At 44.8% G+C, this 14,667-nt stretch overlaps 1 protein-coding gene across 1 annotated transcript in view; it reads right to left on the bottom strand.

The window, feature by feature from the left end:
* STRA8 (stimulated by retinoic acid 8) overlaps positions 1-14,667 on the bottom strand; it is a 42,091-nt gene that overhangs the window by 11,623 nt on the left and 15,801 nt on the right. Inside the window, exons 2-4 of the mRNA XM_044743811.2 lie at positions 10,607-10,804; positions 8,580-8,655; positions 7,841-7,925 (exon numbers count right to left, since the gene is read on the bottom strand). Coding sequence (XP_044599746.1) covers positions 7,841-7,925; positions 8,580-8,655; positions 10,607-10,798 — 353 coding nt within the window. The 5' untranslated portion in view covers positions 10,799-10,804. The remainder of the gene's footprint in view (positions 1-7,840; positions 7,926-8,579; positions 8,656-10,606; positions 10,805-14,667) is intronic.

The raw sequence follows: 14,667 nt of genomic DNA, 5'->3' as shown, positions 1-14,667 counted from the left end.
AGTGCGTCTAAGTGGGCTGCAACAGTAGGCACCAGCAGCCTGAGGCCCCCTTGCGATTGCCCCCACAACCGACGAGGGACTCCACAGGACCACTGTGACTACGAGGAGGGGTCCAGGTCCAGTCAGCAACAGCTGACAGGGTTCCTGGTTGGTGCAGTCTAAACAGCTGCCCCCCCACCCCGACACCAGTCGCAACAAGTGGAAGCAGTGACTAAACTCTATCCCTATCTGGAGGCACAAATCCACACCATCAAGCAGTATGAAAAAATATATTAAATCTCCAGAACAGAAGGAAAATGATAAGCACCCAGAACACAATCCCAAAGACAATGAAATCTGTAACCTAAATGACAATGATTTCAAAACTGGCATTATTAGAAAACTCAATGAGTTAAAAGAGAATTCAGATAGACAACTCAATGAGTTCAGGAGATATGTCACAAAAGAGCTTGACACTATAAAGAAGAACCAATTAGAAATACTGGAGATGAAGAACACAATGGAGATTAAGAAAAATCTGGACTCTCTGAACAGTAGGGTTGATAATATGGAGGACAGAATTAGCAATTTGGAGGATAGGAATATAGAAATGCTGCAGACAGAGGAGGAGAGAGAACTAAGACTAAAAAGAAATGAAGAAACTCTCTGAGAATTATCCGACTCAATTAGGAGATGCAACATAAGGATTATAGGTATACCAGAGGGAGAAGAGAAGGAGAAGGGGGCAGAAGGCCTGTTCAAAGAAATAATAGCTGAGAACTTTCCAAACTTGGGAAGAGAGATGGAACTTCATGTGACAGAAGCCAATAGATCTCCAAACTTTATTAACGCAAGAAGACCAACCCCAAGGCATATAGTAGTGAAACTAGCAAAAGTCAATGACAAAGAGAAAATACTAAGGGCAGCCAGGCAGAAGAAAATAACTTACAAAGGAAACCCCATAAGGCATCCAGCAGATTTCTCAGGAGAGACATTACAGGCTAGAAGAGATTGGAATGAAATATTCAAAACTCTGAAGGACAAAAACCTGCAGCCAAGAATACTCTACCCAGTGAAAATATCCTTCAAATACGATGGAGAAATAAAAACTTTCCCAGATAAACAAAAGTTAAGGGAGTTCATCGTCACAAAACCTCCTCTTCAAGAAATGCTCAGGAAGAACCTCATTCCTGAAAAATCAAAAAAAGGAAAGGGGTTACAAAATCCAGAACAAAGGAGATAAGCAGAAGGACAATAACACAAAGTAACAGCTTTCCATCAGGACAAAATGCAAAAGAACCAGAAAACAAGTGATAAAATGGCAACAGTAGGCCCCCACGTTTCAATAATCACTCTAAACGTGAATGGATTGAACTCTCCAATCAAAAGACACAGAGTGGCAGGATGGATCAAAGAACAAGATCCAACAATATTCTGCCTCCGGGAAACACACCTCAGCCCCAAAGACAAACACAGACTTAAAGTGAAGGGATGGAAGAAAATACTCCAAGCTAATAATGAACAAAAGAAAGCAGGTGTTGCCATACTTCTATCAGACAAAGTAGACTTCAAGGCAAAACAGATAAAGAAAGACAAAGAGGGGCAGTATATAATGATAAAAGGGATGCTCCACCAAGATGACATAACACTTATAAATATATACGTACCTAACACAGGAGCACCAAAATTCGTAAAGAAACTATTACCAAAACTAAAGGGAGACATCAACAGCAATACAATAATAGTAGGGGACCTCAACACCCCATTAACACCAATGGACAGATCATCCAGACAGAAAATCAACAAGGAAATTATAGAATTAAATGAAAAATTAGATCAGATGGACCTAATAGATATATATAGGACACTTCATCCAAAAACAGCAGGTTACACATTCTTCTCAAGCGTGCATGGAACATTCTCAAGGATAGACCATATCTTGGGAAACAAAGCAAGCATCAATAAGTTCAAGAGGGTTGAAATAATACCAAGCATCTTTTCTGATCATAATGCTATGAAACTAGAAATCAACTACAAGAATAAAGCTGGGGAAGGGCCAAAACTGTGGAGACTAAACAACATGCTACTGAACAAACAATGGATTATTGAAGAAATTAAAGAAGAAATCAAACATTATCTGGAGACAAATGAAAATGAAAACACACCGTACCAAATGATTTGGGACGCAGCAAAGGCAGTCCTAAGAGGGAAATTCATTGCAATACAGGCTCACCTCAATAAGCAAGAAAAATCTTACATAAACAGCCTCAAACGACACCTAACGGAATTAGAAAAAGAAGAACAAACAAAGCCCAAAGTCAGTAGAAGGAGGGAAATAATAAAAATTAGAGCAGAAATAAATGATATTGAAACAAAAATGACAGTAGAAAGGATCAATGAAACAAAGAGTTGGTTCTTCGAAAAAATTAACAAAATCGACAAACCCTTAGCCAGACTCACTAAAAAAAAAAAGAGAGAAGTCTCAAATAAATAAAATTAGAAATGAGAGAGGAGAAATCACAACAGATACCTAAGAAATACAAAGGATCATAAGAGAATACTATGAAAAACTATATGCCAACAAATTGAATAACCTAGAAGAAATGGATAAATTCCTAGACTCATACAACCTTCCCAAACTGAATCAGGAAGAAATAGAGAATCTGAATAGACCAATCACAAGTAAAGAAATAGAAACAGTAATCAAAAACCTCCCCAAAAATAAGAGTCCAGGACCAGACGGCTTCTCTGGAGAATTCTACCAAACATTCAAAGAAGATTTAATACCTATCCTTCTCAAACTATTCCAGAAAATAGAGGAAGATGGAGCACTCCTTAATACATTCTATGAAGCCAACATCACCCTGATCCCCAAACCTGACAAGGACAACACAAAGAAGGAAAACTACAGGCCAATATCACTGATGAACATAGATGCAAAAATCCTCAACAAAATTTTGGCAAACCGAATACAGCAATATATCAAAAAGATTATACACCATGATCAAGTGGGATTTATACCAGGGACACAGGGATGGTTCAACATCCGCAAGTCAATCAACGTGATTCACTACATTAACAAAATGAGAAACAAAAACCACATGATCATCTCAATAGATGCAGAGAAAGCATTCGACAAGATCCAACATCCATTTATGATAAAAACCCTCAATAAAATAGGTATAGAAGGAAAGTATCTCAACATAATAAAGGCCATATATGACAAACCCACAGCCAACATCATACTCAATGGACAAAAACTGAAACCCATCCCTCTCAGAATAGGAACAAGACAAAGGTGCCCACTTTCACCACTCTTATTCAACATAGTACTGGAGGTTTTGGCCAGAGCAATTCGCCAGGAAAAAGAAATAAAAGGAATCCAAATAGGCAATGAAGAAGTAAAACTCTTGCTGTTTGCAGACGACATGATCTTATATATAGAAAACCCCAAAGAATCCATACAAAAACTATTAGAAACAATCAACAACTACAGCAAAGTTGCAGGGTATAAAATCAATTTACATAAATCAGTGGCATTTCTATATGCAACAATGAACTAACAGAAAAAGATCTCAAGAACTCAATCCCATTCATGATCGCAACAAAAAGAATAAAATACTTTGGGATAAATTTAACCAAGGAAGTGAAAGATCTATACAACGAAAACTACAAGACCTTCTTGAAAGAAATCGATGACGACATAAAGAGATGGAAAGACATTCCATGCACATGGATTGGAAGAATAAACACAGTTAAAATGTCCATACTACCTAAAGCAATCTACAGATTCAACACTATCCCAATCAGAATTCCAATGTCATTCTTTACAGAAATTGAACAAAGAATCCTAAAATTCATACGGGGCAAAAAAAGACCCTGAATTGCTAAAGCAATCCTGAGAAAGAACAACAAAGCTGGAGGCATCACAATCCCTGACTTCAAAACATACTACAAAGCTACAGTAATCAAAACAGCATGGTATTGGTACAAAAACAGATGCACAGATCAACGGAACAGAATTGAAAGCCCAGAAATAAAACCACACATCTATGGACAGCTAATCTTTGACAAAGGAGCTGAGGGCCTACAATGGAGGAAAGAAAGTCTCTTCAACAAATGGTGCTGGGAAAACTGGACAGCCACATATAAAAGAATAAAAATCAACCATTCTTTTTCACCACGTACCAAAATAAACTCAAAATGGATCAAAGACCTAAAGATTAGGCCTGAAACAATAAGTCTTCTAGAAGAGAATATCGACAGTACACTCTTTGACATCAGCTTCAAAAGAATCTTTTCGGACACCATAACCCCTCACATGAGGGAAACAATAGAAAGAATAAACAAATGGGATTTCATCAGGCTAAAGAGCTTCTTCAAGGCAAGGGAAAACAGGATTGAAACAAAAAAACAGCCCACTAATTGGGAAAAAATATTCACAAGTTATTTATCTGACAAAGGGTTAATCTCCATAATATACAAAGAACTCACACAACTCAACAATAAAAAATCAAACAACCCAATTACAAAATGGGCAGGGGTCATGAACAGACATTTCTCCAAAGAAGATATACGGATGGCCAATAGACACGTGAAAAGATGCTCATCATCACTAATCATCAGGGAAATGCAAATCAAAACTACACTAAGATATCACCTTACACCTGTTAGAATGGCAAAAATATCCAAAACCAAGAGTGACAAATGTCGGAGAGGCTGTGGAGAAAAGGGAACCTTCATACACTCTTGGTGGGAATGCAAACTGGTGCAGCCACTATGGAAAACAGTATGGAGATTCCTCAAAAAGTTAAGAATAGAAATACCTTATGACCCAGCCATCCCACTACTGGGTATCTAGCCTAAGAACCTGAAATCAGCAATTCCGAAAGTTCCATGCACCCCTATGTTCATCGCAGCATTATTCACAATAGCCAAGTCATGGAACCAACCTAAGTGCCCAGCAACTGATGATTGGATAAAGAAGATGTGGAATATATATACGATGGAATACTACTCAGCCATAAAAAAGGACAAAGTCATCCCATTCACAACAACATGGATAGACCTTGAGGGTATTATGTTGAGTGAAATAAGCCAGACAGAGAAAGACGAACTCTGTATGACTCCACTCATAGGTGGTAGTTAACATATGGACAAAGAGAACTGATCGGTGGTTGCCAGGGGAAAGGGGGGTGGGGGGAGGGCACTAGGGGTGAAGTCGTGTACCTACAACATGACTAATAATGATGTACAACTGTAATTTCACAAGGATGTTAACTTTCATAACCTTAATAAGAAAAAAAGTACCATTTACAATAGCCCCCAAAAACATGAAATACTTCGGTTAAAAACTTAGATTTAAACGAAAAGCTCAGTCTAGAAAAGACAAAATGGATAAGTTGGACTTTACCAAAATTTTAAAATTCTGTTCTTGAAAAGACAGTTTTAAGATGATAAACAAATAACAAACAATAGGATATATTGGAGTATATGAGGAACCCATTTGCTGAAAAACTAATTTGGCCTAACCTTGTTTTTTCCAAAAGGGCCTGATGTGGCCCTTGCACATGCATTGTATGTCTGCTTTGAGTATTTGCTATGTCCCAAAGACAAGAAGAAATGCCCTCAAGATGAAGGTGCAACTTCCCCCACACTGGCATTTCCTTAAGGATACCCATCTCTCCCTAGGCTAGGAATTGATTGCTGCACTCACCTGTGACCACCCAGCTCCAGACAACAGACCTGCTACCTGCTGTGTCCATTGAGACAGCAGACCCTCTACCTGCTGTGTCACTGTGCTCTCGGAGCAATCTCGTGACTGTTGTAAAAGGGACATTTCAATCACATGTGATACACGTTCTTTGAGGTATGTAACCACCCTGTACAGCCCCACTTCTTTGGAGTGCTCCATTCCTTTGTGGAATGACTCTCCTGGGCTAAATGGTCCTCAAATCTGGCTCATAATAAACTCAACCCAGTTTTGATTTAGAGATTGGTTATGGATTATTTGTGTGGACAAAGACAATGACACAACATGACACAATTTGGAAAACCAGGGAAAATTGTTTGCTAGCCATATACTAGAAAGAGAGCTAATTTCTCAGTATACATAAAGAGCTTTTACCACTAAATAAGAAAAAGACCACCAGCCCAACAGAAAAATGGGCAAAGAAGAAGTACAAAAAGTGCCCAGGAAGGGAAATATAAATGATCTTGAAAAAAGGCCCTTCGGCTCACTCATAATTTAAGTAATTACAATATAATAATCATAAGATATAATTAATCTACTCCTATGCTAGTACCACAGTTTTAATTATTGTAGGTTTATAATATTTCTGGTGAAAACATCCTCCCTAATTATTAAAATTTTAAAAGAAAATTAGCCATTCTCACATGGGCAAGTGATATAAGTATTGATAAGACTTTAGAATGTGATAAAGTTTGTATCCTAAACCAGTGAGGAAAGGATGGCTTATGTCATAAAAGGGGTGGGATCAGTGATTAACCGTTTGGGAAACGCCAATGCAGACACCCATCTCTCTGAGACTATCTCCCAGGCTGATTGTGAGGAGAGGGACAGGCTGATTTGTAAACTGCAGCCACAAACATGCTGCCACGTACACTCAACACATACACACACCACAACTGCCTCCTGCCCTCTGGGACCAAAATGGTGACCGGAGCTGTCTGCATGGAGTGCGATTATGGGTGCCATGTCCTTCTTTATACTTCTCTGTGTTCTCACATTGTCTACAATGTGAATTTTACTTAATTTTAATAATATATCATTTCTCCTGATCATCTCCCTTAGGATATACTACACATTCATTTTTTTAAAAAATTCTGAAAATACAAAAAAGCACAAAGGAAAAAGTAAAGTCAGCAGTAACCCCACCAAAAACCATAGGACACATCACTTCATCTAGGCGGGCTCTTGGTGGGTTCTGAACATCAAGCACTTTCCGATCTCATTTTGCAGATTGAGCAAAATTTGCACTCTTGGGTCTCATCAGAGGCCAACCTGGATACACACTGTGCTTCCCATGCCATGGGGCCACCAGAGACAATGAGGGCCCAGCCATTGCCCCTAAAACCCAGGCTGGGCTTGAAGCAGCTCTGCAGGATGAAACATGGTGCAGGGGTTAGGTCATTCTGGGAGAGCACAGCAAAGGATATACCTACACGGCACACGTAAAGAGCGCAGATAGCGTTAAGAGTTAACTTTCAAATGTGAGATCATAAAAGGAAGAGAAAGACATTTCTCAAATCAGTCTCTCTTTCAAAGTCTGAGTCTGACCTTATGAACAAGCTTCCCTTTCAGCCTCTGTGACATCTGGGTGTACCGTTTTTCCCTTTCCTCTCTGAAATCCAATTTGGCTTATCTTAGGTTCCTATGAGACTTGAAAAGTAGAAAGAGAATTGGAGTTTCCTTATTTTCCTATGCATCCTTCAATAAAGCCATTAGTTGAGTTTTTTAAAGCTATAATACAATATGAACACTGTGATCTCATTTCTCTGTAAAATAATGTGCAAAATTAAAAAACTAGAATATTCTTTGAAACTAACATTGATTTTCCTTGAGAGGTGAGACAGTATGTGTTTCTACTTTCATTTGCAGGCTTTTCTGTATTTTTGACATTTTCTGTAATAAGCATGGATTATTTTTATAATCAGAAAAAAGCCAATGAATGTTACTAGAACAAAATAGAAAAGCATTCTCTCTGGCACAAGACTGTTCTAAATAGGTCAGCAGCTCCTCTTCCTCTGTTCTGCACTCTCGAGGGAAATTGAGCTGCTGTGACACAGCAGAGCAGTGGGAGAACGGCAGGTTCTGTTGTCTGGCACTTGGGGATCTTACCTGTGATTCCTGGAGTACATGCTGGCGTATTCTTCCTTGACCTCCTCTAAGCTGTTTGCATTCCCATCCTTCAGGCTGAAGTATTCTGTCAGGGAGTTGAAGGCAAGGGTCGGAGGAGAAAGTCAGGACTGTGTCAAGTCTCTCCTGCCTTTCTGTCTGGAGGGACCGTGGGTGTCCCTGAGCCTGCCCAGGTACAGTGCTAGGGAGTCAGGAGCCCAGTCCCACCTCTCCTTCTAGATGCGAGGGGAGAACAGCAGACCAGGGGGAAGGACTTCTTGAAGCGGCCCTTCTCAATCAGGACATCGAAAGCATCCCTTTCAGAGTTCAGCTTCCAGCAGCCTGCTACACCCCAATCCTCAGCCAGCCATCTCCCCCAAACTGAGCACCAAGGAAGGGAGCTGGGTTCTGCCCTCCGCTTTGAGTATGACAAGCCCTCATCCACTTCTTCTCTGGCTTCTCCAGATGAGATCAGTTCACTTCAACAGCACCCCAATAAGGAGCTCATCCTGCTCATGCAGCCTGATGACCTCTGTCTATCCCAGCAGACTGCAAGCTCCCTGAGGACAGGGGCGTGAATCCCATCGTACCCCTGGCCCAGGCACAGTATCTGGCACAGAGTAGGCACTCGGTAATTATTCTTGTTCAATCAATTTAACCCAATCTCTTCAGTTTTCAATAGAAAAATGGACCAGTCTTCCCCTGGGAGGGAGACAGGGGGTGGCAGGTGGGGCTCCATTACCTTTCAGCTTCAGCAGATTGTCCAGGGTTTGTTCCAGTTCCTGAATATGATTCTTCGCCTTATTCAAAACCTGCCACTGAGGACAGAGATAGACAATGCTGACGGGCTGGCCTTCCACCGCAGGGACTGGCTTTGTGGACACCGCAGCCCCTTGCCTGGTCTGAGACCATGCTCCTTCAGATGCAAAGTCACAGCCCTTGCCGTTGTCAGTAAAAAAAGTAGGAAGTTTGCTCTGATGCACAGAAGGCACGGAGTTTAGTTTGTATTCTAGAAATGTTTCTCACCGAAGTACCAAAGTATTTGGAAACAACCAGGCTGCGTTCAGCAGACCACTGGCTGTGCCACTCGAGGCAAATAATTCAACTTTCTAGGGCCTCAGTGTTCTCATCTGTACAATGAGGGCGATATGAACAGAATTGTGAGGAATGAATGAGGCAATCCTATGGGAAGTGATACTAACATTTTAAACTACTGAGGACAATGCTACGTCTTTTCATGCCATTATCTGGATAAACCCCATGATGGGCCTCTAAGGAAGCCATGACTGTTGTCCCTGTTTAATCGATGTGTTAACTGAATTAGCAAGCAACTTCCTTCACATGGACTGAGGCCACCTAGCAGCCAGGCTCTCAACTACCACGTCATGAGGTACAATTTCAGGGGATAGAAATGGTTTTCTTCTAGATTTACTTCCATTTCTTACTTCGAGGCCCTGAGTGCCTGTTCCTTCTGTGGTCATGCTGTCAGTCTGTGCACACTTCTTCACTGGCTGATGACAGGGACTTTGGGTTTTAATGCACCGCTGGAAGCCTGCAGCATATACCTCCTCATGCAGGGGCCGTGGAGCAGAGCCATGCTGGATAGGCTCTTTGCTGCGAGGCCCAGATGTGGGATGTCTCCCCACCCAAACCCCGAGCACTGAGCCCCTGAGCCTGGCTCAGCAGAGAGAGGAGGAACAGCCCCCACACCTCTCACTCTCCAGATCTTGCTCCGAGAGCAGGTGGGATCTCTGTTGATTCTTCCAGCTAACCACAATCATGGCCCTATGTGGATCCCTGCACAAGGGTGCTAGGGGGCCTCTCTATGATTTCCACAGTGGTCCTGACCCTGTGCCTGCCGAGGAGCCCTTCACGGGCCTGCCTCAGAGAGAATCCCGTGCCAGCTCTGGCAGCAGAAAGCTCATGCCCCTCAAATCGTCCCTTTCCGGAAGTGTCACTCTGCTGAAAGCACCAGCCCAGGAAGGAAAGTCCACTGGCTGGAAACAGTCCCAAGATGATGAGCCGGTCTGGAGAGGCGGAGGATGGAAAGATGCCAGGTCTGCAGCTGTGCACTGGGGCCCCTTCCTGGTCCTGTCAGCCACCAGCTGACAGGTCCTTTCTCAACTCCAGTTCCCTCCTCTGTTACTAGAGGCTCTTGGGGACCTCTCCACTACTGCAGACCTCCTAATATGCTTCCTCCAATAATATCAACTCAAATCCTTCTACTCCCGCCCAAAACCACCCGAACCTTCCTCCATGGTCTGCCAGGGGCACCAGTCAGCAATAAAAAAGCCATAGAAGGAGAAGGGCAAAATTAAGAGCAGGAAAAGATAAATGCTTACCTGGAGAGCCCTATTGCCTAGGGAAAGACCTGCTTGGTGCATAAAACCCAAGGGGCACACACACGCACGTGTGTGGGGGTGCGTGCATGTGTGTGTGTGCATGTGGGGTGTGTTTGGGGTAGAGATGCTGGGTCTGGGAGCAGCTCCCGGAGGCTCCCAACTGCCCATGAGAAGGAGGCCTAGCATCTCTGGCTCACCAGGCCTCTCAGGCCCAGACTCCATTCTGACGCGAGGCACGTCTGCAGCAGGTAGGGAAGGCCCAGCTCTCAGGATTTATCCAGGTGCAGCAGCATGAGGGTCGCAGCTGATCGCTGACCCCACCCAGGCTGCAGCCCTCAGGGGTGGGGTGGAGCTCCAGGCCAGCCCCCACCTCACTCCTCAGTCCCTCCACTTGCAGAAACTTCTCCCCACACCCAGGTCCCCATACCTTTGAGGCTGTGAGGTCAGACTGGGAGTAAACGGTTTTCCTGAGGTTGCTGAAGAGCCCTGCCAGGGTGGCTCGGTGGTGGGCCTGGGACAGGCGTCTGCGGGCCACCCGGGTCTCAAGCTCCTGTAGCTGCGCCAGGGGGCGGGGCGTTGCTCTGTTGCTGGGGTTGCTGCCTTCTCCAGAGGTCTCCATTACAAGCTGCAATGTGATATTATGCTGTTTTTGCCCCAAATAATAAAGATACAATATTAAAGGAAACGGAAGGCAGACTGAAGCAGACAGAAAGTAGGAACCACTTCCAAGTAAAAGGTCCCAGACCAATGAATATAATCAATAACAGGTACACAATAGATAACAAATAACACAAAATCTGTTATTTAAGCTCGACTCCTAAAATCACAAGCCTCTCATATTTGACTTATAGTTGCCAGGCACTGCTGCTTTACACCAGGAAGTTTCCAGAACATTGCAGGTGCTCACCAGGCACTTGTTAATTGACTGTTGAGGCCAAGGAGAACAAGCCATACCCTGAGATCTCATTCTTTACAGTCTATTAAAAGCTGAACAGGTGTGTGTCCCACCCATTGAGGTGAAGAATGCACCCCTCTTTGATCGGAGTAGTGGTGACACAGGTGTGTATATATGAAAAAAATTCACCAAGGCGTATTCTCTAGATTTGTGGACTTTTCTGTACATATATTACATCTCAAAAAGAAGAGAATGCACTCTTCTACCTGTGAAAGCAAAAAGTCACATGACGACAGAGGTGGAAGTGGGTTTGCCTTGTCCTGCTTCTGGTGGGCTCTGAGATGACCATTTTGTTGTCCTTTGTCACATCTGAGTTTACAAACCAGGAGCCCTTCCCTAGGAGATGCAATTCTGGGACTGACATGTAACAGTATAAACAAGAGACAGGGACCAGGGTCTCTCACCTGAGCCGTGGACCCCTGCATCAGGCGCTCACCCCACCACTCAGAGGAAAGCTGGCTCCCCACTGCTCAGCCAGCTTTCTGAACAGAGAGGCTGCGTCTTCATCCCTCTATAGCCCAGAAGGTGCTCAGTGCTGGGGTTTTGAGTGAATTAGAAGGGGAGCTCTCCCCTGAGCTCAGTCCTGCTACACAGGACAATGCATGACCTCACCAGGGGTCTGCCAGTCTCGATGTACGTCAGCCACCTGGGGAGACTGCTGAAAATGTACTTGGCCAGACTCCACCTTGAAAACACTGGATCTGAATCCACCGGGTGGGCCCAGGCATCTGGTGGGCACACGGTCCCAGGTGATTCTGATACCTTCACGGTTTGAGCCCCACTAGGGCACGTGCAGTGTGACCTCTCAAGGCACCACAGCGGCAGCAGCTGGGAACAGAAGCTGTTCCGTAGCAGGAATATGGGGGGTGGAGGTGGAAGAAAGCTTCCCCTCTAAGTTCTGGGAAGAGAACTGGCCACAGGGATAGTGAACCCCATCAGGCAGCATGGGATTCTAAAACATCTTTTAGGTCAGGAAGCAAAACTCCTGTCCACAATATGGTCTTCACCAGCATGTCTACTTTCCCTCGGTTTGCTTCTCAGAACAATGACAGGAAGAGCGTAAGTGGATGACACTTTACTGGGCAGATCCTGGTAAACTCCTGCAACATTTATCACCAGGAGTCACACCATCAGTGCGGGGAGGACAGCACAGAATCTGCAGAGGCCCAGCGGACCCGAGCGCTAGGTGAAGTTGGAGGCCCCATTTTCACAGTCTCCAATTTCCAGACACCGACGACAGATCTTTAACAGGAAGCAAAGTGGAACAGTGATTGTGTTGAACTGCCCAGGGAAAAATGAGACCCTTTGACCCTAAGAACATTGGTTTTCTTTGCTTGTTTAAATTAAAGAGAAATGAATGTACCTGGACACCAGGGAATATAGGTCAACGTACATAAAAAGAGACCCTGATGGAAACATTGTTCTAGATGAATGGAGGTAAAAATACCAGGGTCCTCCCAGGACCTCAAATTCTCTAATAGTCTTGGAATACTAATACCAAAGGCCTTTGGGCTTGTGGGTGTCTGAAGCTCTCTCAGTGCCAATGCTGATCATGTGGGTTTCCTCACAGACTTCTAGTTAAACACACTCTGCCTGAACTATCTGGATGGCTGTGTGGACAGTTTGAGTCACTGGATAAGGGTGCAGCCCTGGGCCTCTCCCATAGGGGGCAGACCCTCCCATTACTGGCTCCCGCTGGGGGCAGTCTTCCCTGCCGGCCTGTAGGGGTGAAGAGGGCGCCAGAGCGTCCTGTTCAGCTGCTGGGAGCTGTGACCTCCAACTCACCCCGCCTGCGGCAGGCGCCCGGGTCAAGAGCTGGGAGATAGTTCCCCCTGGGATGAGAGCAGGAACACCTCAGGGAAGATGGGAGATCCTTCCACTCTGCTTAGAGGGGAGAATCAAGCCAAGTAGATGTTAAACTTGCTTAGACCTGTGCAATTTAAATCTCCCTCCCCGACGTGCTCCGTCCTGCTCTCCTCTAGGAGTGATTTGCTGTCACCCCCAAAAGGCGTTCTTCTCGAGTTATTTTTATTGACTTGCACTGTGGCGCTGACAGGAGCTTAGGTCGGCGTTTTTCAGACAGAGCTTTTGGTTGCAATGATACCCTTGGATGTGACCCGTCAGCACCTGGGTCAGTCATTTTAAAGCATCACATTATGAATAAAGAACGCTCCACAAAGCAAAGATTGGCACTTCAGCTAGCATCTGTTGCCAGTCTTTTTTTTTCTTCTTCTCCCCAAAGCCTCCCAGTACATAGTTGTGTATTCTAGCTGTAGGTCCTTCTAGGTGTGCCATGTGGGATGCCGACTCAGTATGGCTTGATGAAAGGTGCTAGGTCGGCGCCCAGGATTTGAGCTCACCAAACCCTTGGCCATCAAGTGGAGCGCGGGAACTTAACCACTCGGCCACAGGGCGGGCCCCACATAACATTCTAATGATCCATTCTCTTTAGCAAACTCTAGGAAAATGCATGCAATATGCCAGATAATGTTCTGCAGGTCGCAGGCCGCTTCCTTTGATTCCCCGTGCTTATCAGATCATGTAAAAAGAAATCCAGAATCATCCTCAGAAATACATAGATCGTCACAGTGACATATACAAACACTCATATTAAAGTCCGGCGCCAGACCTAAATGTTCACCTGTTCAGAGTCACAGGCTTGAATCAGTTCCCATGTACATAAACAGCCACATGGCCAAGTGCACCTTTCTGGAGGTGAGTGTGCTCCACAACCGCAGCGCTAAGTGATACTCACCCTTGGAACGAGATGGGCAGCCTTGCATACGACGTTCACACTGCCCGGACACGCGGGCCCCCTGAAGCCCTGACAGTGGTGACAGCGGTGACAGCAGTCATGGGCCTCGCGCACCAGCCCAAGCGGGGACTGCAGCTTCTGCCCGGGCCAGAGACAGATCTAGGACCTCGGCACAGCGGCGCGGACCAATCACAGCGCGTCGCCGGCCCCACAGCCAATGGGGATGCGAGGCGGCGGACCAATGAGAGTGCGGGCAGTGGAAGAAACAGTTACCAAGTTGTCAGAAGGCGACACAAAAAGCGGGGGAGAGTGGGGGGAGGGGAGGGACTGACCTTCTCACCTTGCCAGGTGGCTCCTTTTCAAGTGCAAGCCAAGTGGGATAGGAAGGGGATACCTGTGGCACCTCAAGTGTCCCACATGGCCTGTATGTGCCCAGGAATGACTAAATGGATGTCCTCCACAGTTCCACTCACCTGACATTGAGCTCCAGTTTCCTGATCCCTCCAGCGGGCCTATGACACTTGCCTTATGGGGTTATCCTGGGGCTTAGAGAAGACCCCTTAAATACAGGGTCCAGAACACGGGCTCGTGTCTCAGGGGAAAGGATGAAAAGACGTCGGTGTAGAGGAAATAAAGAGATGCATAAAGGCGGACAGGGGATGATGTTTTAAATAAGGGAAGAAGGAATGGGGGTAGGGCATAAGAGGGATTGCAAAGAAGAGATCTCGGATTTTAAAAAAAAGCTTGGATTAAAATTATCAAGAAGAAAAGGGAAAAA

This window comes from Equus asinus, chromosome 1 (assembly GCF_041296235.1).
Source record: "Equus asinus isolate D_3611 breed Donkey chromosome 1, EquAss-T2T_v2, whole genome shotgun sequence".
Taxonomy (NCBI): Eukaryota; Metazoa; Chordata; class Mammalia; order Perissodactyla; family Equidae; genus Equus; species Equus asinus.
This window is presented reverse-complemented; position numbering and strand designations above follow the sequence as displayed.